Source organism: Miscanthus floridulus, chromosome 9 (genome assembly GCF_019320115.1).
Source record: "Miscanthus floridulus cultivar M001 chromosome 9, ASM1932011v1, whole genome shotgun sequence".
Taxonomy (NCBI): Eukaryota; Viridiplantae; Streptophyta; class Magnoliopsida; order Poales; family Poaceae; genus Miscanthus; species Miscanthus floridulus.
This window is the reverse complement of record NC_089588.1, coordinates 119,900,246-119,926,055: the sequence shown is the minus strand read 5'-3', so window position 1 is coordinate 119,926,055 and position 25,810 is coordinate 119,900,246. Positions and strand designations below refer to the sequence as shown.

At 47.7% G+C, this 25,810-nt stretch overlaps 1 protein-coding gene across 1 annotated transcript; it reads right to left on the bottom strand.

The window, feature by feature from the left end:
• Positions 1-1,097: 1,097 nt before the first annotated feature.
• Positions 1,098-6,837, bottom strand: LOC136482789 (uncharacterized). The gene is made up of 9 exons (XM_066479989.1): positions 6,461-6,837; positions 6,064-6,351; positions 5,505-5,720; positions 5,147-5,320; positions 4,471-4,781; positions 3,321-4,059; positions 2,690-2,817; positions 2,568-2,619; positions 1,098-1,401 (listed from the first exon to the last, which is right to left on the bottom strand). The coding sequence occupies exons 1-8, from the start codon at positions 6,611-6,613 to the stop codon at positions 2,574-2,576; spliced, it is 2,055 nt and encodes a 684-aa protein (XP_066336086.1). The 5' UTR covers positions 6,614-6,837; the 3' UTR covers positions 1,098-1,401; positions 2,568-2,573.
• Between the last annotated feature and the right edge of the window lie 18,973 nt (positions 6,838-25,810).

Genomic DNA, 25,810 nt, shown 5'->3' with positions numbered 1-25,810 from the left:
TTTATTTTCTCTCTGATATACATTAGTGGTAGCTGAGTAATCCCCGGCCTTCTCAGGTTGCCGTAGATTGTGGTCGATGAAACACTCCGCGACAAGAATGGCAGTTTAATTTCATGGTCAGAGCACATGAGACCAAAGTATGGCCAGCACGTCGTCGAGCGGCGCGTTGACATAAGTTAGTAGGTGGATCGCTGGCTTGAGCGCGTGTTCAGTTGCTACCCCAAAATTCCAAAAAGTGCTACAGTGCTCATCACATCAAATCTTGCGATACGTGTATGGAGTATTAAATGTAGACGGAAAAAAAACTAATTACACAGTTTTATTGGAAATTACGAGACGAACGTTTTAAGCCTAATTAGTCCATGGTTAAACACTAATTATCAAATAAAAACGAAAGTGCTACAGTAGCCCAAATCCAAAATTCACCCAACTAAACACCCTCTGAATGGCACAAGGACCTCCGCGAACCCACCAATGACGACAACGCCGGCGAGCATGTCCGCTGTAGCGGTACCGAGCGACAGCAGCTGTCTAGAAGGACACGTACTGCAGGCGAATCTGAAAGTCGTGCTAATGTACACGGTTAACATCCATCCATCACTCTGTATCTCAGAAGTCTGGGTCTTTGTATTTATCATCCATGCAGCGGTGATGTAGACAGCAAGGTCTAGGTGATGGGCCTGCCGATCAAGACAGGTAATCTAAACCAGCAGCCTGCTGACTGAAATTACTCACAAACTGTCCCGTGAACACATATCATGCATCTAATGGTGATGAAATGACAGTTGAAACATGGAATGCAAAGGAGATGAAAGTGCTCATGGTTGAGCTACAAGGGGCATTCCCCCTTCCCCCCACCCAAAAAAAGAGGTCTCCTTCGGGGAAGAGCACAACTGCATGTGTATGTGCGCGCACTGGATATCGGGATCGTCCACTCTCTTCTCTTTCAACGTGCTTAAACTAAATTGAACTGTCAATCGCACTTCTATGTTTCAGTGCAAGACGTTGCCTCTGATTGAGGTGAAGCAGGAAATTGATTTGTTAAATGTCAAAGCTACCGAGGTACGATATGAAAATAGTGAACAAACATGCTTGTAGCTAATAATATGATAAAAGTAGATACTACTTGGACCAAGTAGAGAATCAGAGGTATCATCATACATACATTGGTCTAACTAACGCTCCTCTACGAATGTAGCATAAAACCTGATTAAGTTACAATAGTCTGAATACGAATAGCATAAAACCTGATTAAGTCACAACATTCTGAATACGAATAGGTACGGTTAGATTTGTGTGCAAAACAACAGGCATGACATCAATCACAAAGAGAACACTAACGCTAGCATCAATCCATGGACAGAACCCATGCGCTCTTGTAACGAGTACCTTCGGATCCACCTGCAATGATAAAAAAGCAAAGCTTCAGACAGTGTCCATCTACAAACATAACGTCTTGATCTTCACAGGTGAAATGTAGACATTATTATAAGTAGCATCAAAAGATGGTACTGTCCATCAGCAAACCTAAACAGTGTCATATATATTCATATCTGAAACTAAAACATTATAAGCAGCAATCAAAAGATGACGCTTTTCACATAACAATAAAATCAGAAAGTTCCCAATAGTAACACATCCTGCAAGCATCAGACCTAACGCCTGCCGCATGCATAAACCATAAGACATTGCAACCCTAACATTGTTTATGTAAGATGTCATCTTGCAAGCCTATGCCATCTCTACATTCAACTCTTGGTTAAAAAAGGATGTATACTTTTACACAAGTTGGCAAACAAACCTGACTATTCTCAGAAAATGCCAAGTTCTCTAGGACAGGCTCCAGATTATTTATCATCAATCATAGCAAAAGAAAAATACGTGTAAACTAATAGCTGAAGAACATCCAACAATGAAACAAATTTGATATAACTTTCTGATGCTAAATCAAATATGACTAGCTATTGGACGTTTTGAAATTTGGTATAACATTCTGATGCTAAATCAAGTATGACTAGCTATAGAACGTTTTGGTGCTAAATCACGTATCACTAGCTTCTCTTCAATTCAGATTCAATTTCTACATACAAATTAGATAGGAGATAGCGTTCTCGATTTCTCTATGACTTGTTAATTAGCTATGAAACATTTCTATGCATTCCACACACGCACCTTACCGATCAGATCGCTGTCCACCAGAAGTTCATTATAGGTTGGCTGTGGAAAGCAATAGAATAGAATAGAGATATCATGCAGGGGTAACTGTATCTCCTAGCACTTGGATGTGAGAGCAAAGGCCACACAGGGGCATGATGCCACTGCACTTATTGGAACAGGGTCTAAGAGAGGGGCCGGACAAGACCAGAACTTACAGAACCTTGCATTGAGGTAGCCTACATCAGGAAAGGACCACAGATCTAAACAAAAGCAGGCCGTTGAACCAGACCTGGCTCAAGGTTCACACAAGAAACCAAATAGGCCACACTAGTAGTGCTTTAATATTAGATTATAAATCACAAAATATATAGACATGATTCAGTATAAACTGAAAAGAGCATAGAGAGTACCTAATGTTAAGAATCACATATGTTGCAGGCACACCGAATAGCTGCTGATAACCTGCAGGTAATAATAAGTTAAAATTTCTATATAAACCTGGCTAAAAGTTTTAAAGTTCAGATAAACATACTCTGCGCTGAGATCAATTTTCTCCTCGATTAGGTTTTTGATGATGTAAGGAAGAAACTCATTTAAATGTTTATTAGCAGGTATCATCAATTCAATGCCATCAGCTAACTCTGGTGCATTAGCATTTTCCTGAAAATAAAAAACAAGAACTCAGTTTGATATTGCACTTTAAACTTTAATAAACTATTTTTTCTTTTTCAATCAAGCCTAAACAAATTCTTTATAGGACTAGCATGAAGCTAACATGACATGACTTTATGACAGTTAACTCAAGTCACATGATGTCACAACTATTCTCGAACTAATTTTTTATGTTCTTTAATAAAGAAATAGATAAACAAAGGTAACCAAGCCGTACAGAGAAGTTGACCGTGCAAAAATAACTCAAACCATGCAAAAATAGCAAACTACTCTCGTACCTGCCTCTTTGTTTTAGAAAAAGATTATTATAGCTAAAACCTATCAGGAAGTTATCATACAGCACTAGTTTTATTGGGGTCAATAAATATATCACTATGCTGAAACAACAGTTCCTCTAACTAACGCCCTGTTCCCCAATATCACAGCGCGTTAAACACAACTGAGCAAATAAAAAAGATGCACTAAGTGAAGAGAATTAAAGCTCAACTTACACTACAATCTGCAGCATGCATAACCACATCTCTCAAAAGGGTAAAGGCGCCAGTTTTGTCTTTTGGATATGGTTTGCCCGCGCTGATTTTTTTCTGAATAAAATCATTGAACATTGCACTCGTGGAGAGATCTGCGCGCCATGTAGGTGGGCAAGGCGCAGCATTTATTGCACTTTTCCAAAGTGAAGCTTCATTTTTATCCGCACCTTCATACTTACGGAATAACTCAATAATCAGTCTTTCTCTGGCATAGCTTGTCATACAACATACAAGTGTGTCAAGAAGTAGCTTGTACTCATTTGGCAAGGGACCGGTTACAGCAGCTAAAGGTCCTGTTACACCAGGTGCCACAAGACCACTCAAAATCCTCAGACAAGCTTCTACGTATGGTGGATGATTTGAGACAACATTTTGCATGTCACTGAATAGAAGGATGCTTTCCACTTCCTTAACAAACTTAGTGATATCAGCTGCCAGTGAACCAGGTTTTTTAGTGTGTCTTGATGGTTTCGTTTTTGAGCGGACGTGGCCTTGAGTAAATATAAAGTCTACTAACTCAAACTCACCATTCCAACTTCTGCTTGCAATAAATGCTGTTGTAAAGCAGTTTATCCATGACGAAAGGAACTGACATCCTAGTCTGGTCATCTGTATTGAAGCACGACCATCAGGGAGAGGAACCACTTGTACAAATTTGTGTTTGTTGTTGTTTATATAGTCTTCTAGGTTTGGATCATTCCTGAAATGTATGCAATTTAACTATTAGTGAAATAAAGATATAAGTGTAGCAAGATATAAAGTGGTTTGGTAAATCTTAGATATTGGTTATACATGTTTTTTCTTTAAGTAAGAAAGTTTAAGTTTCTAATCCAGTAAGAAAACAAATAATCTAGCATAAAAGGAACACACTAAATATTAATTGACGATTCATTTCTATAACTGTTGTTAAATGCTTTTGCCATGCAAGTTTAAAGTCTATTTCTCTTTGTTAAGCGAGGGCAATTTTATTTTTTAGTTTACTGTGCAGAAAACAGAAGAAATATCAAATTTAATTCGACGTGCATACTAATTATATATACTCAAGTGTTAATGAAAGAAGACATGAACTTGAGTATATAAAGGAAATAAATCAGGATTATATTGAACTTACGCTCCTCCAAGAAGCCGGGTACATACATGTACCGTAGTGTCCCTCTTTAAGCCATATGACAACCAACTATGATGAGGCTCAAGTCTTTTCCTCTCATACACAAAATACTGACTGTCCAGTTTTGTCTTTGTCTTCTGTGCATACAGTTGCATCAAGTCATTGATAGACTGATCCATCCTGATAGTGAAGGTCAACTCCCCAGAACCATGCCTCACGAAAATAGGCATCATCATGCTATCATTACCATCAGAATCACTATCCTGGCTAGGGATCAGAGTCTCCAGCCCGTCTGCATCTTCACTTGGTGCAATCTGAAAGGAAAGAAGATGAGATGATTAAGCTACATTCCGTTCAACAAGGAAACAGTGATCTTTATATATTAAAAAAAGGAAAAAAGTGATGCATTAGTTTAGTGAGACATGCCCATTTTTTTTAAAAATTGCAAAAGAAAAGACTCATTTTCCTATTATATATAACATTCAAATCAAAACAAACATGTAGTGAACTAACTTTTTTTCTCGAATGCGCAAAAGATTTGCGTATTATGGTATTAAGAAGAAGAGTTTGAACATACATGTAGAACTAACTTAGACTCCTTTTTATTAGCCTATTCTTATTCTGAACCCTTTAAACAAATTTCCTTATCCTTATGTCAAAGCAGTAAGCAGACACTTACGGCAGCGCGGCGATGGGTCTCCGTTGGGTCGGACATCCCGTGGGAACGATGAATCAGGGTATGCTCTACCATGGTCTTCCCTATCCCTGCTACTGCTGACGAGGAACGCAGTGCACTTGTGCTGAAACCAGTCATGAGAGTCTCCGACCCTCTTGTTTCTTGGCTCGTTGAAGTCTGAAGAAGGAACAAACAAACAAAAGATCTGATGATTATTCTATTCTAATTCTACACCCTTTAAATGAATTTTCTGAACTTTAAAAAGTAGGAGAGGATATACGAAATCAACTAAAAAATTCCAATAAAAAAACCAGGATATATATACACATCTGGAAGGAGTAAGCACTAAACAGGCACTTACGATAGCACGGTAATAGATCTGGCATCCTCCATCAACGAGTGCCGCACCGCTGCGCTGGGCATGAGGACGACGACTCTCAGAACCAACATTGGAGCAGAGAGGTCCCTCAACCTGAACCTGAAGAAGAAAGTCCTCCTCCGCTGGCCCAGGACAGCGTCTCCGGACCGATTGCTGCTTCACTTGTTGCAGCCCGACTACTTCTCCACTCGTTGTGGTCTAGAAAAAAAGAAAGAAAGATGTGAGGATTAAACTACTTTCCCTTCAATAGGAAACAGTGAGCGTCAGTCTAGTGCGAGATGCATATTATTTTTGTCTGAACAGTAAACTAAGCACAGAGTTGAAATTGCAAAAAAAAAAAGGTTCTTTTTTCTGTTAATATATGCTGTAGCAGTCAACTCAATACTTACTGAACTAATTTTTCTACACCCTTTAAATAAAAAATATAAACTTTAAAAAGCACAGGTTGATCTACGAAATCAACTTAAAATTTTTCATGAAAAAAACGGTATACATACAGATCACATAGAAAGGAGTAAGCACTAAGTGAGCAGGCACTTACGGCAGCGCGGCGATGAGTTCGCCGTTCTCCATCGATGAGTGCCCCACCAATGAGCTGGGCATGAGGACGGATCTCAGAAGGGGCATTGGAGCAGAGGAGTCCCTCGACCTTCACTGGGTCGTGCATCCCGCAGGAATGGTGAATCGGGCTCGCATCTAACATGTTGCCGAGCTTGCACGGGGACTCCATCATGAATTTCCCCGCTACTGTTGGCGAGGTATGCAGAGGATTTGTGGGGCGACCCATCATCAGTGTCTCCAATCCTCTTTTTTCTTCACTTGCAACAGTCTGAAAAAAGAAGCAAACAAAAAAAAAGACCCCACGGTTAAAACAACTTGTCTTCCCTTCAACCACAGTAGAACACATATATGGAAGCAAGAAGCAAGCGCACACTTACGGCAGCAAGGTGGCTATGTGTTTGCCGTTCTCCGTCGACGAGCACACCGAGTTGGGCACGACTTGGACGCCTCACCGCCGCCACCATGTCCGCGCCAAGAAGACGATGGCGACGCTCCCTGAGCGCGGCGTCCTTCAGCTGTCCGAAGCCCATGCTCGGCTCTCAGCTAGCTGATGAAGCTCCAAAGATCACAATGGGGGAGAGAAAGCTTCGAAGCTCACAATGGGAGAGAGAGGGGAGGAGGGGAAAGGGAACGAGAGGGGCAATGCAGAAGCAAGCGAAGGCAGCTGGGTTTGTGCGGTTTCCTCTCGTCTCTCCCTAAAGAATGGGCAATGGCCATCAACGTGCCTCCTGTGTGCGATACAGCAGAGCGGGCAGCGGCGGATGGAGTAAAGCAAGCGAAGGCAGCGGCCGATGAGGTAAGGAGAGAGAGGAGAGAATAAAAAAAAAGCTGCTATAAACTGTATATAAACAATAAATACGTCTGGTGCCAAACGGGACCGCAATACAGTAGAACGGGCAATAATGGCCAATGGAGTAAAGGAAGGGAGAGAGGGGGAGTGGAGAGAAGAGGACAAAGGTCTGTCTGCAGCTTTTCTAGTGTGAGCTCTCTCTCTCCGCACTGTTGCTAAAAGAGAGAAGAGAGGTCCCATTTCCATCCCACCCGGTGGGATGCATGGATTGCATGAGCGAAGTGTCGTGTCCCCGAGCGAGCCATATAAACTTTCTTTCTTGCTACCACGGTTCAAAACTCAAATGCAAACGTTAATTTAGTTTGTCATAAATACATTTTCTCTAACTCTAACTAAATACCTTTTTAAAAAAATTATTAACACCTACAAACATCAAAATAGTTTCACGGAGGTCATCATAAATTAAATACAACGGCATATATGAAACTATTTGGATCAATTATAATTAGTTATTAGTCCACTGGTTACTATAACTAATTGTTAGGCGAGTAAAGTTTAACCTACTATTAGTATGTTTTAGCACTCTCCTACCGATTAATGAACAAGTTGCTTGCTAGGTTGTGCGGACTAAACATTAAATCAATCCATCCATTAATTCACCTATATATTTGAGTGCCGTAAAATTAAACTTTAAATGAACAACAATTAGTACCGTTGTCCAAACGGCCCTAATGTTTCAGAAATATCTAACTATTGGAAAATAGAATCGGAAACGCAAGGAACACACGTCACTTGGATATCAAAAGCATCTTTCCCATTAATCCAGAAATTTTTTGATCTTTTTGTGGGCTAATAACAACCTAAATGGAAACCACTTTAATTTGTTGCACTAAAAAAAGGATAAGTACAAAAGAAATCGACTGCTAGTGCATGTGAGAGAGGAGAAACGTTTCGCTCGTGCAGGCTAAAATGTCGGAATTGGTAGAAATGTTTCGAGGCAGATGCGTTTGGCGCCGATTCTTCCGATCCAGACGAGAAACCGAAATGTTTAGGTCGTCCAAACGGCCCCTAATGGTCAGCGTCACTGGCAGACCAGATAATAAATTAAACTTTAATGCCCACTGTATATGGAAAATCAAATAAGGCCGCGTTTAGACGATGATTTTTTTGTTTTGGCTGACGTTCGTTTGTATTTGGCAATTAGTGTGTAATTATGGACTAATTAGGTTCGAAAGTTTCGTCTCGCGATTTCTCACCCAACTGTGCAATTAGTTTTTTTCCGTCTACATTTAGTACTCTATGTTTGTGCCGCAAGATTCGATGTGACACTTTGGGGTGAAAAAATTTAGGAAGTAAACCGGCCCTAACTTTGTTATTCCTAAATATATATCATTCAAAAGTAGTAGGATGATGCATCCTAGTATGAAGTTTGGCTGGTATCAAGTTTAGCACGTTCGGTTTTTTTTTTTGTTGTTGTTAGAACAGTATTCAGTCGATTTTCAGAGAAGCGAACGGGGCCGTACTGCAGTGCGTCTCTGCTGCATTGAAAGTCTAGTACTGTAGCGTGCTTCTTTTTCTGTCGTTGATTGGTCCTCATTTATCGCTGCTGCGCGCGGTGCTGCCCCGGTCCCGTCCCGTCGTCCCTTGTTGTGGTCGCCTGGTAGTCCAGGATTGGACAGCGAGCAGTGCCGCTCTCCCTCTGGCTCAGCGCAGATCTCGATAAAAGCTAGTGTTGTGGGAGGGCAGCGCTACGCCTACGCTGGTGCTGTGGCCAGCAGTAGCCATGCCACGACCTGCCCTGCCCCCTGCCCACCAGGCCACCACAAGGGACGACGGGACGGGCACGGGGGCAGCACCGAGCGCAGCAGCAATTAATGAGAACCAAACAGCGACAGGAAAACACACACAGTGATGATGCATGATTCTACTGCTTTTGAACGAGATATATATTTAGGGCTTGTTTAGATACCATCCAAATTCTAAGTTTTTTCACTCTCTTCATCACATCAATTTTTAGCCGCTTGTATGTAGTATTAAATGTAGGTAAAAAAATAACTAATTACATAGTTTAGTTGGAAATCACGAGATGAATCTTTTGAGTCTAGTTGGTCCACGATTGGACAATATTTACCAAATAAGACAAAAGTGATACTATTCATCGAGTTCAAAAAAAAAAAAATTGCAAAGTGAACAAGACCTTAGGCATAACAAAGTTCTTTGATTTTTCCATATAGGCATCAAAGTTTAATGAATTATCTGCTCTGCAAGTGATGTTGACCATTAGGGGCCGTTTGGACGACCGAAACATTTCTGTTTGGATCAAAAGAATCGGCGCGCAAACGCATCTACCTCGAAACGTTTTTACCTCGGAACGTTTCTACCGATTCCGACTTTTTAGCCTGCGCGAGCAAAACATCCCAGGTCTGGTTTTGCCGATTTCTGTTTCTCCTCTCACATGCACTAGCAATCGATTCCTTTTTTACTTATCACTTTTTAAGTGCAACATATTAAAATGGTTTGCATTTAGGTTGTTATTAGCCCACAAAAAGATAAAAAAACTTTTGAAGCATATTTTTTTACAAAAAAAGATTTTGTGTGTGGGGATCGACTGCTTCAAAAATTTATTAGGGATAAGTTATTGGTGATCTGCATAAGTTATTGGCAGTATCCACGTAATCCCTAATAAAAATAGAATCTTTTAGCTAACAAGTGGACCTATTTTTATTAGGTATAAGTTATTGGTGCATCTTTTCCATTAATCCAGAAAATGGTATTGGGTCATCCCCATTACCATCTTACGAGGGAAGTTGTATTTTGGAGCTTGTGGAGATGCCATAAGGTGTAGCAACACAACCAGAAAAAAAAAGGCAGCTGCCCAGGGCTCAAAAAATAAAAAAGTGACGTGTGTTCCTCGTGTTAGCGATTCTATTTTGCAATAGTTAGATATTTATAAAACATTAGGGCCGTTTGGACACCAGTACTAATTGTTGGTCATTTAAAAGATTGATTTTAGGGCACTCAAATATATAGGTGAATTAATGGATCAATTTAATTTTTAGTCCACACACAACCTAGCAAGCAACTAGTTCATTAATCGGTAGGAGAGTGCTAAAAGAGACTAATAGCTATTAGTCTATCTATCAAACAATGTAGGTTAAACTTTACTCGCCTAACAATTAGTTATAGTAACAAGTGGACTAATAACTAATTATAATTGATCCAAATAGTTTCATATATGTGGTTTTGTCCTAATACTAATGCCAATATTTTAGGCTTTTAGAAAATAATATTAGCATTCACATATTTAATTTATGACGACCTTGAAGAACCTATTTTTATGTTTGTAGGAGTTTGTAATTTTTTTTTAAAAAAATAGTTAGAGTTAGAGAAAATATATTTACCACAAACTAAAGTAAGGTGTGCTTTCGAGTTTCAAGCGTGGTAGCAAGAACGGTCGGATCAGAGTACGAAATAGACCCTTGTTATATGTACCTAGTATCCTTTTTCTTTATTTGTTTAGAAAAAAAAAATCTGAATAAATGCCTTTGTACTTTTGCTTCTCTGTGGACAACAGCGGTATGCAGAGGGAAAGACCATACATGAAAAGCTGTAGAGAGAGACTTTTTGTCCTCTCCTCTCCCCTCCACTCTCTCCCTTCCTTTGCTCCATTGCCCGTTGGCAAAGGAAGCAGGGGCGATCAGAACGAGAGGGAGAAAGGAGAGGCACACACGACAAACAAGAAACATCAGAAACAAGTTGCTGCATATTATGAGCTTTGGGGCGTCATCAGCGGCTGGGAGCATGGCCCTCAGGCAGGTGAATGATGCCGCAGTTAGGCGCACTATTCGCTTAACTTATAAGCAGTACTTTTTTAGCCAACAAATAGTATTTTTCTCTCACGATAAATTAGTCAACAGTACTTTTAGTCATGATTTATCAGCCAAGCGAACAGGGCAAGAGAGCATTGCCGTCGTCTTCTTCGCTATATCTGGATTAGTGCAGTATTGCTTATCCACATGCTTGGAAAGTAGCATATGTGCTTACCTAGAATGATTAGTTGATGAACTAATTATGACTGCTAGTAAAAGTTGAATATAAGGATGTATATTTAGTAATGCTTCCTGCTGATGCAATAAACCCACAAGCCAGAAAGCTTTGCATATCCTTGGAGTCTTTTCTTTCCTCCTGACGGGTAAGTCTTGCGGAATATAATTGATTACTCAGGATTTATTCTATCCTGCTGCAGGTGATAGGTACAGTTGAGCTATACTTGTATGTGAAAACCTCCTGGTGGGCTCAGCGAAGATTTCCGGACGTTACCGACGTAGATGTTTATTTAAAAATTTTCTTTAAAATGTTTTGCAAAGGAGAAATTCATAATCTGTTACCTTTCCTCGCATGTAAAGGTTCTTCATGTAGCTCTTAACTTTGTAGTATATGAATGTTATTTCCGTTGAAACTCTGATCACATGTTAAATTCTGCTATTGTATTATACAATGTAAGAAAGGTCTAAAAGATGTTGTAAGCTTTATATTCTCAATTATGATCCTAATAGAAAAATGTAGAGTATTCGAGTTCTCCCTCAGGGTGTGCTCGTCAGAGCTGCATAGTTTAGTGCTCTCTCTTAGGTGCTTAGTGTCTAATGGAAGACAAGTATCCTTGGGAGGGCATTAGATTAGTCGGTTCTGCCACACGAGGGGCCCAGATCTAGCGCGCCCCCGCCCCCTCCACCGTTGGGACCTGCCCCCGCAGCCAACGTGGCCTCCCACGGGGCCTCAACGCTGCTGGCCGGCGCAGGGGGTGCTGCCTCCACCACCGATGACCACTCCACGCCGTCTGAGGCCAAGATTGGGCCTTCTGGGTCCATGGGTGTCGATGGCCCAAGTCAGGACGCCGCGGTGCCTCCAGGCACCACTAGCTCACCCACCCTCTCAACGGATGTAGCTCTGTATTACACTAGTGGCACTGCAGGAGGGCGCATGGAGTCCGACGACGACCACCCCGCCACCTACCTGGATGCCGTTCGTTGTCCGACGTAGCTAGTCGTTATGTCCCCGCTGTGCACCCAGGCTCATTCATTTGTGATTTTGGGCTATGGGAAAGCGGAGGCGAGCCAGCAGGGTTTCGGGCAAAGGCGGAGGAAGCATAGCCGGTCGTGGCCACATCTAGTGTGTGGCCTACCTGCTCGGCTAGTAGATGGCCGTATTCCTGCCCGCCAGCACCTTGGCCGCCGTGGATAGGTCTCCGCCCCTAACATCAATGGGTGCGGGGAGATGCTCCCCTGACAGGAGGTACGACCTGCGGCCGCCTCGGCTGAGCCTCGCTAAGGCGCAAAACAGCCTCTGTAGACCCAGAAGGTCCCCGCGGAGCTTCACAACAAATGCTTCAACTGTCTTTCCTACTCGCATCGAGTAGCGACCTGCCGGTTGCCACGGTGTTGCCAGCACTGCAACGGTTTCCGCCACCTTGCCAGGGACGGCAAGCCACATCAGCATCGGCGGTGAAGGGTGGTGATCGAGCGGCACCCCGCTCGCAACGTCAATCCACCGGCATCCCAGCACAGGCCCTGCGGCGGTTCACCGAGCTCAGACGGGGCCGTGCTGGGTGCCGCGGTGGGTGCCAGCGGAACCCAATGATGGTGGTTGCGACGCCGGAGTAACCCGGCGAGGGACGACAGCTTGGGCGCGCATGCCGACTACGACGGCAGCGCCACAGCCTCTGTTGTTGCACAATGCTTTCCCAAACCAGATCCGCTGGCGTTGGAGCTGTGTGCGTGTACAGGGCCTCCTGCGTGGGTCGACCCAATGCTGGTGGAGCTCGCCGCCTCGCTCGTCGTGAGCTCCTCAGCACGAGCGCTAGCGCCTGGATGCTTGCCTGCTGCTGCGGCGGCCTCTCAGGTCGACGCATCGTTGGAGGACTCTCGCTCCTAGGTGAAGACTGACCATGGACGACGAACTTGTGTTCGTTGTCGCCTATGCAGGGCCCACCATAGGTCACTTCGCCATGGAGGGGACAGCCCAGCGTCGTAGATGCCGAGGCGTGGCCTGACCCAGCGTTGGTCGGGGCAGCCACCCAAGGAGACCTGACGGATGGGGCTGCCACAGACGCCGTCAACCGCACTCTGTCTCCTCAGACAACCTTTGCCAACAGAAGCCTCAAGCGCTTCACCGAGCGAGTCACAAAGGCGAGGCAGCCGCCACTCCTGGAGCTGCCTGGAGGCGATACGACCCACGCCGGACATACACCGCCCGTGCTTCCAAAGAGGAGCAGGCGGATAGCGGCGTAGAGAATATCACATATCCCGGCATCCAAGCAAGGTGAGCACCTTGTGCTCAAGCAGCTGGGGCTAACCAGTGGTATGCCATCGCCGTCGACGTCGGCCCTGAAGGCATGAGATGAAATCTTCAGCAGTGACCCCGGTAATATGCAGACGCTACGTGAGTTGTTCCCACCGGACGGCGGCGTGGGTGCATGTAAGCGGCGCCGCCGCCGCTTGGCTGCCAGGGCATAGCCCTCATAGCTAGTGGTGCTAGTCGGGTTGATCAGTGTCCAATGTAACAGCATAGCTTTCAGTACTCTAGGGAGGGTCCGGACGTCCATGTACTACACTTATGACCACCTAGGGCGCCGCTAAGACGTGTTGTATTAAATTTTTTCTTTACCTTAATACAAAGATGCGCAAACCTTTTGCATGATTGAGAAAAAAACTACTCATAATTATAATTTATCTAAATAGTTCCGTATATGTTTTTTTGTCCTATACTAATGTCAATGATTTAGGCTTTTAGGAAATAATATTAGCATTCATATATTTAACTTATGACGACTTTGATGAAACTATTTTGATGTTTGTAGTTGTTAATAATTTTTTTAGAAAAAAAGGTTTACTTAGAGTTAGAGAAAATTTATTTATGACAAACTAAACTAACGTGTGCTTGCAACTGTAGTAGCAAGAAAGAGAGTTCACATGTCGCTCGCTCGGAGACAGGACACTGGGTGGGATGGGAATAGACCTCTCTCTTCTTCCTTTAGCAACAGTGCAGACGTGAAAAACTGCAGACAGACCTTCAGCTTGTTCGTTTCGGCTGGATTGCTTATATCTGACTTATAATCCATGACTTGAACAATATTTTTCTCTCACACCAAATCAGTCAGCAGTACTTTCAGCCATGGCTTATAAGCCAATTCAGCCGAAAGGAAGAATAAATGACTTTGTACTTTTGCTACTCTGTGGACAACAGCGGTACGCAGAGAGAAAGACTAGACATAAAAAGCTACAGAGAGACTTTTTGTCCTCACCTCTCTCCTCCACTCTCCCTTCCTTTACTCCATTGCCCGTTGGCAAAGGAAGCAGGGGACGAGAGGGAGAAAGGAGAGGCACACACAAGAAACAGCAGAAACAAAGTTGTTGCGTATTGTGGGCTTCGGTGCGTCGTCAGCGGCTGGGAGCATGGCCCTCGGACAGGTGAATGATGCCGCAATTAAGGAGCATCGCCGTCGTCTTCTCGGCTATATCTGGATTAGTACAGTATTTCCTGGCTAGCTAGCTAGCTGCTCAAACTAGAACCGTTGAATAATCCGTAGAGAACGAGAGCCAGATTTTTGTTCTATCTGGAATTCTGGATTAGGCCTTGTTTAGTCGTAGAAAGTTGGAATTTGGGGGTTACTGTAGCACTTTCGTTTTTATTTGGTAATTAGTGTTCAATCATGGACTAATTAGACTCAAAACGTTCGTCTCGCAATTTCACACCAAACTGTGCAATTAGTTTTTTTTCCGTCTACATTTAATGCTCCATGCACGGACCGTAAACATTCGATGTGACAGGTACTGTAGCACTTTTTGAAAATTTAAGGTGAAACTAAACAAGGCCTAATCACCTCGGAATCGAGTGTCCGTCCACATCTTTAATTTCCAGTCCGTCAGAGGTGCCAAGAACAAGTTTGGATCACCACGTGGAGGCCCTGTTCCCCGAACAAGTTTGGATCACCACGTGGAGGTGCCAAGAACAAGTTTGGATCACCACGTGGAGGCCCTGTTCACCGGCACTACTTCATTAGAACTTTTCGACAAACGAACGATATTTTTCTCTCACAATAAATCAGCATAAGTCAAATTCCAATGAAACGAACATGGCCCACCAACATGGCTACCGCGGGCTTGCTGGCGAAGCGAGAGAAGCATACTCATGTGAGGACTGAGGAGTGGACTGCACGGATAGATGCACGCGCCGTGACTGCGGCACGGCACAATGCATTGCATGGCATGGCGAAACCCTGCGTGTGTGTCCATGCCGGCATGCACGTTGCCAAGAGCGGACATCCAATTAGCCTGTTCGTCTGGTCGTAAACGATCATAAATTATAAGTTAAAATAATATTTTTTTCTCACACCAAACCGATCAACGCTAATAATTCACGATCATATAGCATTGTGCACCAGCCGAACAGAGCCGGCGAGTAACTGCCGTGTCGTCAGTCCGCCCACTGCTGGCCTGAGCCGCTCTCAACTCAGGTGTCAGCAGGTCTCTCAGCTGCAGGCGCGACGCTAGCCAATGAATGCTATGCTGGCCAGCCGAGCATTTCTTGGTTGGTTTGGCACCAGATTTCATTTGTTCCGGCAAATCATAGACTACTGTATAGACCTCGCCAACAGATTTTTCTGTAATTATGTAAAGCCACATCATCAAAATTAGCACGTTGTTATCTAGTAGTCTGTACAACAGGAACATTTGGGCGCGGCACGTCCCTGGAGATTAAGCCAAAGTGGTCCACCGAATCTTTGATGATTTGGTGGGTAGGGACCTGGGTGTATACATGGCCAACCGGGCCACACGGCACGGCACTGGCACGAGCACGGTCAGACACGGCACTATGCGGCACGGTGGCTTAACTATGTCGTGTCTAACAGTGCTGCCGTGTCGAGACCTTGGCCCAGGCACGGCCCTATCGGTGGTGAACTATGCCGTGCCGTGTTGTCGAGCACGGCAGCCTGGCGTGCCTGCGCCGCCGCCTGTGCTTGCCCGCCGGCATGGGGCCGCATCGCCGCCAGCGCTCGCCCTTGCAGGGCCACGCCACCGCCTGTGCTCGCTCGCCGGCGTGGGGCCGCGCCGCCGCCTGAGCTCGCCCTCGTTGGGGCCGTGCCGCCCCCTGCGCTCGCCCTCGCGGGGGCCACACTCGATGCCACAGAGAAGGCCGGATCCTGGAGGAGGGGGCCGGATCTGGGCCATGGCCGCCGGATCCGCCCGGCGCCGCCATGGATCTAAGCACCGGTGAGGGAGAGGGTGCGCCACTTCATGCCATGGATCCGGGCGCCACGAGGGAGAGAGGACGCTTCGCCACGCCGTGCCAGTGAAGCCGCTCCACCGCGCCGGGCCTGCTCCGGCGCGCTGCGCCCGCGAAGCCGTACCGCCGCGCCGCACCCAGCTCGCGAGGCCGTGCCACCCAACTCGTGAGGGAGAGAAGAGAGTGAGAGAGGTGGGGGAGAGGAGAGATGCATGAGAGAGGGGAGGGAGGGAGTCGCGACACGAGGGAGGGAGGGGGCTGCGGCCTCGTGCCGTTTGCGGTGCCCAGAGAAGTGGGCGGGTGAGAGAAGAGAGAGTGAGGAGCTAGGGTTTGCAATTCCACGATTATATATGACTTGATGTGAATCTAACGGCTCTGGTTTAGTTAGAAGATCCAACGACTGATATTTATCGAGCCAGCATAGTACCGGCCCATGTAGCGTGCCATGCCCGTGCCGGCACTACGGGCCAAAATGGCGGCCCAGGCACGGCACTAAGGCCGGGCCATGCTAGGCACTGGCATGAAGGCCGTCGGGCCAGGCCGTTCCTGGGCCGTGCTATTTAGTGTCGTGCTTGGGGCGGCCCATAGTGCCCGGGCCAAATGGCCAGCTATACCTGGATGGTTCGAGTCCTCGACTCTGCGTTGCCTAGGTACCGTACGGACTCGGACGTCATGTCTGTTCTGTCCCAGCTTGTCGCTAATCTAAGGGGCATTGTCGAATCAAATAAAGGAAATGCCAGATTTACGCAATAAATGGATTAATGATAAGGGTGTGTTTAGTTCGCGAAATGAAAATTTTTGGATGTCACATCGGACGTTTCGGGGATGTTCGAAGGGGTTTTCGGATACTAATAAAAAAACTAATTACATAGCTTGTCTGGAAACTACGAGACGAATTTATTAAGCCTAATTAATCCATCATTAGCGCATGTTAGTTACTGTAGCACTTATGGCTAATCATGGACTAATTAGTCTTAAAACATTCGTCTCACGATTTCCAACCAAACTGTGCAATTAGTTTTTTTCGTCTATATTTAATACTCCATGCATGTGCCGCAAGATTCGATGTGATAGTTTGGGGTGAAAATTTTTAGGAACTAAACCAGGCCTGATAGAAGTGTATGGCCTCACTTTTGTAAAGATGTATGGGCCGGCGCTAACTATGTGATGTAAAAACATCAGGCTGGCTAGCTGCAGAGTTTTTCATGCATGTTACTCCACTTTTGTAAAGATGTACAGAAGTACGTGCGGTAGTGGATGAAGCCACACGAACACTGGTGACAATGCCAATATCGAATTGGAACTGGACAGCGAGCAGAGGGACAGCCAGCCGGCGAGTCACTGTGGCGCACGCTCTGCTGAGCCTCTCTAGCTCAGTCACTGGGGAGGGCAGCGCGACGCCTACGCTAGGAGATTTAGGTCTGAACATTCAAAGGAAGGGAAATTTTGTTTTAGAAGTCGAATACAACAGCTGCATCTGAACTGCCTCCAAGCAAAGACTAGTGTTGAGACTTGCGATCTCAGACAGTGTGGAGGAGGTAGAGGCCTCCGTCCGTCAAGTGCTGCCCTCAGGTGGAGGCTCGGGAAACAGGCACGACAAGTGGGCGTGTAGGGAAATGGCACGTAAAACTAGAGTTTCATTAATTCCTTTTCCAATCTCCCGTACTGTTACAAGTGTTCCCTATTTATAGGGCTCAACTACCACTTTTACAGAGTTTACAATAGTACCCTTCAACTGCTACAGTACATTCTCGGAATATTCCACTACTCGCCTTTCCTCTCGGGGGTAATCTTGTCATGCCGCCCTCAGATACTGGGCCTGCGTGATCAGCCGGCCCATCAGGCCTCAGGATTCGGCGATGGGCCTTTGGACCTCCGTCGTCGGTCTTCGCCCCATCAGGCCTCAGGATTCGACGACGGGCCTTTGGACCTCCGCCGTCGGTCTCCGCCCCATCGGGCTCAGGATTCGGCGAAGGGCCTCTAGGCCTCCGCCATCGGTCTCCGCCCCTGGGACGCCGAGGCCGCAGACCCCCGACGCCCAGTATTGTCGTCCTCCTGCTTGAGTCTCTGCCCCTACGAGCGGAGGCCGCACCGGCGCGCCCGCGCCGTCCACGAGCGCCTTCCTCTGGTTACCTGCACACACACGTAGGTAACGTTGGCACTTGATTAGCCTTGCAGCGGGGCGGCCTCCGCCCCCTCCGCCCGGAGATGCCTACGAGCTAACCGGGCGGAGGCTACGCCAGGGTCACCGACAGCGTTCTGCGAACAGTCTGAGAAACCGTCATCTTTCTGGGTCTGGAGGCGTGGTAGCTGGGCCTTTGCTTAGGTAGTTGGTCAGAGATGTCTTTGCGAACTGCTGGCCGCGTAGGTCTCCTCCACTCTCGGAGGCCGTGTTACAACAATTCCCCCCTTTTGAGACCATGGTCCGCCCGAGCGTGTCGTGAGCTCAAAACGCCCTAAGCAAGGACATCCGCGGGGGCGGAGACTACGCGTAGTAATGTTCCGACCGATCCCCGCAGGTTCCCCCTGGCCCGCTCTGGCGTGGGCGCTGGTCTTGTCATAGTAGCCGTTAGGCTGCAAAATTAGCCGTTGTCCTACGCTGTGGCCGTTTACGCCGTATTGCTTTCCGTTGTATACCTTGTAACTTCTCCGGAGATGACCGTTGGGCGGCAGGCGAATTCTCCGGAGATGACCGTTGTACGGCGGGAGACGAACCGCCCACCCGCGGCCTATATAAGGGCGGGGTTGGTGGCGGGGTCCCCCCCCCCGCACTGCTCATTCGCTTTCCTTGTCTCTGAGAAATCGCTCTCTGCTCTCTTCGCTTTCGCCTGAGCTGCCTTCGCGCGTTCCGTCTTTCTGCTTGCGTCTTCCGCCTAGGCTGCCGCCGCGGTGGCTTTCTTTTTCGCCTCCGCCCATACTCGCCGGCCCGCCTTCTTCGGACCCTATCGCCACCTTCTCGGTGTTAGGGCCGCCGACTGGAGTGCACGCTTTGAGGAGTGCATGCTTGCCTCCGCCTCCGCATTGGAATTTGAAAAGCTAGTGGAGGAGGATTTGGGGAATGTCTCCACGTCCGTCAAAGACCTGATCGCTGCGGATTCCAGAGACATGGCGATAAAGTCATGGGAATTCGGCCCCTCCTCCATTACTGAAGAGGCGGTCGCGGAGATGTTGAAGGAATCGTATTTTCCTTCTTCGAGGGTAAAAATCCCTCCACCTAGCCAGACCGTTCCGGAGCCGGAGGAGGGATATGCAGTGGTGTTTCGGGACTTCTTCACCTGTGGCCTCTGACTTCCTAACACCCCCTTCCTCCGCTGGGTGTTGGAGACCTTCAATGTTCAGCTCCATCATCTGACTCCTACTGTCTTCCTCACGCTCAGCAAATTCTGCTGGGCGTGTGTTTCTTATGGCGCCGAGCCAGATGTGGACACCTTCTGCGCTTACTACGAGCTGTAGAAGCAGCCGAAGAAGAAGAAGGAGATGCAGGAGGGCAAGGAGGTGGAGGTGATCTACCAGTATGGTAGTTGCACCTTCATGTCAAAGAGGAACCAAGGCGTAGACCGCCTGGAGATTTCTTTTTGCCAGAAAGGCAAATGGGACCATGGCTGGCTTGAGCAGTGGTTCTACGTGAAGACCTACAGGGTCCGCGGCACTACCGAGGATGGTGCAGAGGTCGTGGAGTATCCATTGACTTCAAGAATGGAGGTGATGGCGCCGCATACGCGCGTGGATCCGCCGGAGGAGATGTCTCTGGCGAGGAAGGCTTGCGACCGGGCTTTTGCGGCAGCGTGCCGCTACTCCGGGGGCCACGACCTAGTGAAGGAGATTATGGCCTCTAACTACTGGCCCCTGGGCAGAGACAACCCAGCCTTTCGGTTGGAAAAGGTGAAGGTTCCCGTTTTTGGGCCGGAGGCCGGGATTCCTTTCCCTCGCTTTGGCCGGTCTTTGGGGGAGGGGGTGACGGAGGACAGCTTCGTTGCCAACGTTGAGGAGGCCACCGTCGGGTTGGTTGGCAAAATTTCTGAGCATGAGTACATGTCTCGGAGAGCCATGGCAGGCACCATGCCGCAGCTCAATCGAGTTTTTGAGGAGCTCGGGATCGTCTACCGGGAGCACGAGGTTCCCGCTGAGGTCCTGGCTTCGATTGACAAGAAGAAGAAGAAGGCATCCGCGAAGAATGTTATGGCGGAGGCCGAGTCCAAGAATAGGAAGGGCGTCGTTGTTGCTCAGGCGCCTATGAAAAAGAAGAAGAAGACCGGTGCTCTGGTGATTGTGCCGGCCGCGTCCTCGGCCGGTAGTGCGGGCGTTGCCTCCACTGGCAGTGAAGACATTCAGAGCTCCTCTGTCCCGTCAGTGGACATGCGGGTCGTGAGCGGTGGGGTTTGCGGCTCTCCTATAGCTCCATTGCGCCCAGTGCGTGGCGCTTTGAGCGGTGCGGAGCTTCCGGAGGCCAGCGCTGCTCCGGCGCGCTCCTTGCACGGTGCTGCGAGTGTCGCCGAACAGCCGGAGGCTAGCACCGCCGATCCTATGCCCAACATTTTTGGCGGGCTGTATTCAAGTTCTGAAGAGGGCGTGGAGGTCGTCTTGGAGCGCGCTCCTTCGTCTCCCACCGTTGTTGCGCCGTCTCCCGCCATTGTTGCACCTTCCCTCGCGCCGGAGGCCGTGCTAGCTGAGCAGGCCCCGGCGGCTCAGTCTTCTTCGAGCCCTCCGCCCACCAGGCCACTGGCTGAGGAGAGCCGGCCCTTTGGGCCTTCACCGCATGATGGGGCGAAGACTTCTACCCAGGGGGCTCGGTAGGCGGCCCAGCCTTGGCTTTTTATGAGTGAGTTTGTTTGGCGCACATTTTTGTGTTTACTGTCTTCGCCCGGTTTATTTGTTTATGCATTCTATCAAGTGCTAATACTGTGTACTTGTTGCTTTGTAGGTGATGTCATGGCTGGACTCCTCACCTCGAAGGAGCGAGCGGCCGCTGCCAGCGTCGGGTTTGGTCCGGGGCAGCCAGGGCCGATGGCGCCGGGTCCGAGTGAGTATAGAGTGTTTTTATCTTACTCGTCTTTTGGCCTGTTGTTATTGCCTATTTTTGATCGGCCCTCTGACCTGAGTTGTTGTTGTTGTTGTTTTTTTGCTACGCAGGCTCCTCCGACACTTCTATCTCAGGTTGGGAAGAGTGCTATCTTGGGGTTCTTGGAGACGTCGGAGGTGGTCTCTAGCAGTTGGTGTATTTATTGTGAGATTTGCTTTTCTCACCTTATGGTTTTGTGTTTGTTTGTTCTTCTTTGAACAGATCGCTTCAAACAGCGTCTGAGGGACATGGATTTCTTCCAACTTCTCCGTGTTCATCTAGAACACCAGAGCTTGGTGCGTCTTTGGCGGTTTGCCTTTTTTGGTGTATGTTCACCTTTAGACTTGTTTTTGTTTTTATTGCTGATTGCCTTGGTCTTCTTCTTTCTGATCGTAGGGGTATCACACAGCCGTTGTTATGGAAGAGCGCTGCACTCGCGAGGTCTCCGACCAAGATACTACGATTGAAGCGCTCAAGGCGGAGAACGAGCGCTTGGAAGGTGAAAAAGGGGGTTTGGCCAACTCCCTTGCAGCTCTCCGCCTTTCTCTGGTGGAGAAGGAACAAGAAAATGAGGCTTTGAGGGCCGATCTCGCCAAGGCCCGGGATGTAGAAGTTTTGTCCGCCGAGCAGGCCCGCAGGGCGAACGAGTTGGCCGAGGGTCTCCGGCGAGAGCTGGCCTCTGAGAAGGAATCTGCAGCTGCGGTGGGGGAGCAGCTGTTTTTGATGACGAGGCATTTGGACTCGGTCAAGGGGGTCCTTGCTTCAACCGTTGGCCATTACCGGGCCATCGTCGCCGAGTTTGGAGGTGAAACCTCCGCTCCTCCAGAGGAAGACAGCGTCTACGCCCTCGCCTCCTGGCTAAAGCGTCACCTTGCGAAGCTCCCCAGTCTGATCAATGGCTGCTCGGACTACGGGGCGCTGGCGGGAGTAGCGAATTACGCCAAGCTTTTGGTGCACGGCGGGTGTACGCAAACCGAAAGTATTTCGGAGGGAGCGCTGCAGGGTCCAGAGGAGCTTGGTGAGGCTTCTCTTGGTTTGCGAAAAAACTTGAGAAATTTCATTGGTTACTTTTGGGCTCCATTTGGGAGACCTGCCGCCCGGAAATTGGCGGAGGAAAAGAGGGCGAAGGTATTTCTAGTCTTTGTAGCCGCTATTTTTCTCTCCTTGCTTTTTTGCAAAGCTGCGAAGGCTTTCATTGCCTGTGCCACTGATATTTTAGCCTGTGCTACAGGATGCACAGAAGAGTCTTGCGGGCAGGCCTCCGCCAGTTCCGCGCTCAGCGATCGTGGGCGGTGCCTCCGCCACCGATGGCGCTCCGATGGGCGCTACGATCGGCGGTGGTGATGGTCGGAGGCCGCATGCGCCGTCCCTGCCCACAGTTGATGCGGGCTCCGTTCTAGGGACTTCTGCTGCGGCCGAGGCGCCGGAGGTCTAGGCTCTTTGTAGGACTTAGCTGTTTTGACTTGTATATTGTAGTCCAGTTGGGCTCTTGTAAATAAAGTTTCTTTTGTTCTGAATGATTTTGTGGAAAATTTTAACCTTGCGCAGGTTCTGAATCGGGAGCCTGCGTAAGATGTCGCGCCTTTGGCTCTCTACAACGACGGTATTTATTTTTGCGGAGAGCTTTGGGAGTATTGGCGTTCGGCCTTTCCCCGCAGCGTTGCGCGCGACATGTTTGAGTCAGTTAAGTTTGACATAGACGACGAGCGCGCTGGGTTTACTCGCGCGCTTGCTTGGCGCAGACCTCCGCCACAATAGTTTGGATTTTATTGTAAGTTTGTGTCCTATAAGAATGCTACTTGACGTTTTATGGAATACAAAACAGGTTCACTTTCTTGATTGTTTGTGCGGGGGCTTATGTCTGTTGTGATAGTTTACATATCTTGTCTAGTCCCGAGCTTGCACACCGTGGGCCTTTGCTTGGGCGAACGTGAGCGATACAGAGGTGGTGGCCAGGACCTCCACCCCATGTTTTCTCTTTCTCTGTGCTTGCTTGATGGCCGGGGTAGAAGTGTTGGCAGTTTTTTGGCCGGCGGAGGCGTACTTGAAGTCCGCCTAGCGAGGCTTGCTGAATCGGTGTGTGATCCGATAGGAGGTTTGGCGCGGCTTGTGCAGACGGCGGAGACTTTTGATATTTCTTTAGCTGGGTGTTTTAGCTGTATGGTGGTATGGGCCTCCGACGCTGCACACCCGTGGGACATGTTTCATTTGTGGAGATGGCAGGTTAGGTCTCCGGCGTCGGGGGGATGTTACGAGATTTCATGCGATATCCCCCTTCTTCCGTAGGCCTACGCTGTTCATCACCGTGCCGTAGTTCCTGTCTCTTTTCCCACTGTCTCCGACCGTCTACTGGTGCCTTCGATTTTACGAGTTTTCGTACAATATCTACGACCGACTTAGATATCTAAGGAGACACCTGCCTCCATGGCCATTGCTGTGGCTTGTGCTTGTGCTCTGCCTTCTTCCCCCCTTGCGCCTTATGCTGACTGAGGTTTTAAGGGCGTGGGGGGAACCCGTTTTATAGCGGGGTGGTGACTTTTGGTTGTTAAATTTTTGGTACGTTGTTTGTTGGAACGTATCTTGGCTTTAATGGCCTATATCTTGCTTTAATTATTCGTGCCTTTTGAGATCTTTTGAAGTAAATAGGCCTAGTGCCTAAGTGACAGGGTTTTGTCAGACCTTTTCCTCGTTTTGCTGTTTTCGTTGGCGGAGACCTTCTTCCTGGTTCTAGCGCCGTAATGGTGTTGCCCCTGATGCTTGGGGTGGTTTTTTGTTAAGGTCGGAGGCCTGTTTGGCCGAGGTTGTTTTTGCCTTGATGCCTGAATTTGTTTAGGTCTTCGTCAAGGTCGGAGGCCTGTTTGGCCAAGGTTGTTTTTGCCTTGATGCCTGAATCTGGTCAGGTCTTCGTCAAGGGTCGGAGGCCTGGTTGGCCAAGGTTGTTTTTGCCTTGATGCCTGAATCTGGTCAGGTCTTTGTCAAGGGTCGGAGGCCTATTTGGCCAAGGTGGTTTCTGCCTTGATGCGTGAATTTGGACAGGTCTTTGTCAAGGTCGATGGCCTGTTTGGCCAAGGTGATTTTGCCTTGATGCCTAAATCTGGTCAGGTCTTCATCAAGGGTCGGAGGCATGTTTGGCCAAGGTTGTTTTTGCCTTGATTCCTGAATCTAGTCAGGTCTTCATCAAGGGTCGGAGGCCTGTTTGGCCAAGGTGGTTTCTGCCTTGATGCCTGAATTTGGACAGGTCTTTGTCAAGGTCGATGGCCTGTTTGGCCAAGGTGATTTCTGCCTTGATGCCTGACTCTGGACAGGTCTTTGTCAAGGTTGAAGGCCTGTTTGGCCATAGAGGTTGTTTCAAATTGCCAATGCCTATGGCCGGCGCTTTGAAAGGACCTGTGCTTATTTTTGTTCACCGAATATTGCGGCGCCAGAGCTGGCCGCTTTCGGTTTTGGACTTTTCAAGCGTTCTTTTGGGGAATTACCTCTTTATACTTCTAGAGAATTTTTACATTGAGCCCGCCTCGTTAAAAACCTCACCTCCGCTTGGAGTTCCCCTGTGAGGAAAAGAGTACAGGCTCTTTTATATTTTTTGGGTTGAAGAAAAAAGAGCTAAAAGGTAAATGAACGGAGGGGCCTCCGCTTATTATTTGCGGAGGTTGCCCTTTGGTACATTGCCTAGATGTAGTATCTGCGGAGGCTGTCAATATTCCAGGTGTGGGTTGTTGTGATACCTTCGTTGTCTGTCAAGTGGAAAGAGCCAGGGTGGCCTGCTGCCGTTGCTGTGTATGGGCCTTCCCATTTCGGTTGCAGTTTGCCAACAAGTTGTGCGTTCGGTTTTCTTCTGAGTACGAGGTTTCCGTGTTTTATGTCTTTCCTTACCACCTGAGAGTCTCTCCACTTCTTTGTTTGGGACTGATATTTTGCAATGTTTTCGACTACTTCCAGTCTTATGGCTTCTATTGTTTCTTTTGCATTTTCTTCTTCTTGCAACATTAGCTGTCTCGTTGTGCGGAGGCTTTCGTGCTTGATTTCTTCTGGCATCATGTCCTCTTCTCCATAAAGCAGTTTGAATGGTGTGAATCCTGTTGTTCTTGAGATAGATGTATTGTGTGACCAAATCACTCTGGGTAATTTATCTACCCATTTTCCTTTGTGTAGGCCTAGCAATGTTTTTGATATTGCTAAAAATACTATTCTGTTTGCTCTTTCCACAGCACCATTGGACTCTGGGTGGTATACTGAGGCGAAGGCAAGTTTTGTCCCAATGCTTTTGTAGAATTCTTTGAAGTTCTCTGAATCGAATTGTTTTCCATTGTCTACTGTCAAAATCCTCGGTACACCGAATCTGCAAATGATGTTTTGCCAGAAGAATTTTCTGACAGTTTCTGAGGTTATCTTCGCCAGCGGCTTTGCTTCTATCCATCTTGTAAAATATTCTACTGCCACTACTGTGAATCTGTTTCCTCCTTGGGATGGTGGTAATGGGCCGACTAGGTCCATACCCCATCTTTGTAGCGGCCATGTCGGGGGTATAAGCTTGGTCTCGGCGACGGTTTTGACTACCCGAGAGAGAATGTTTGGCATGCTTTGCATGTTCTGACT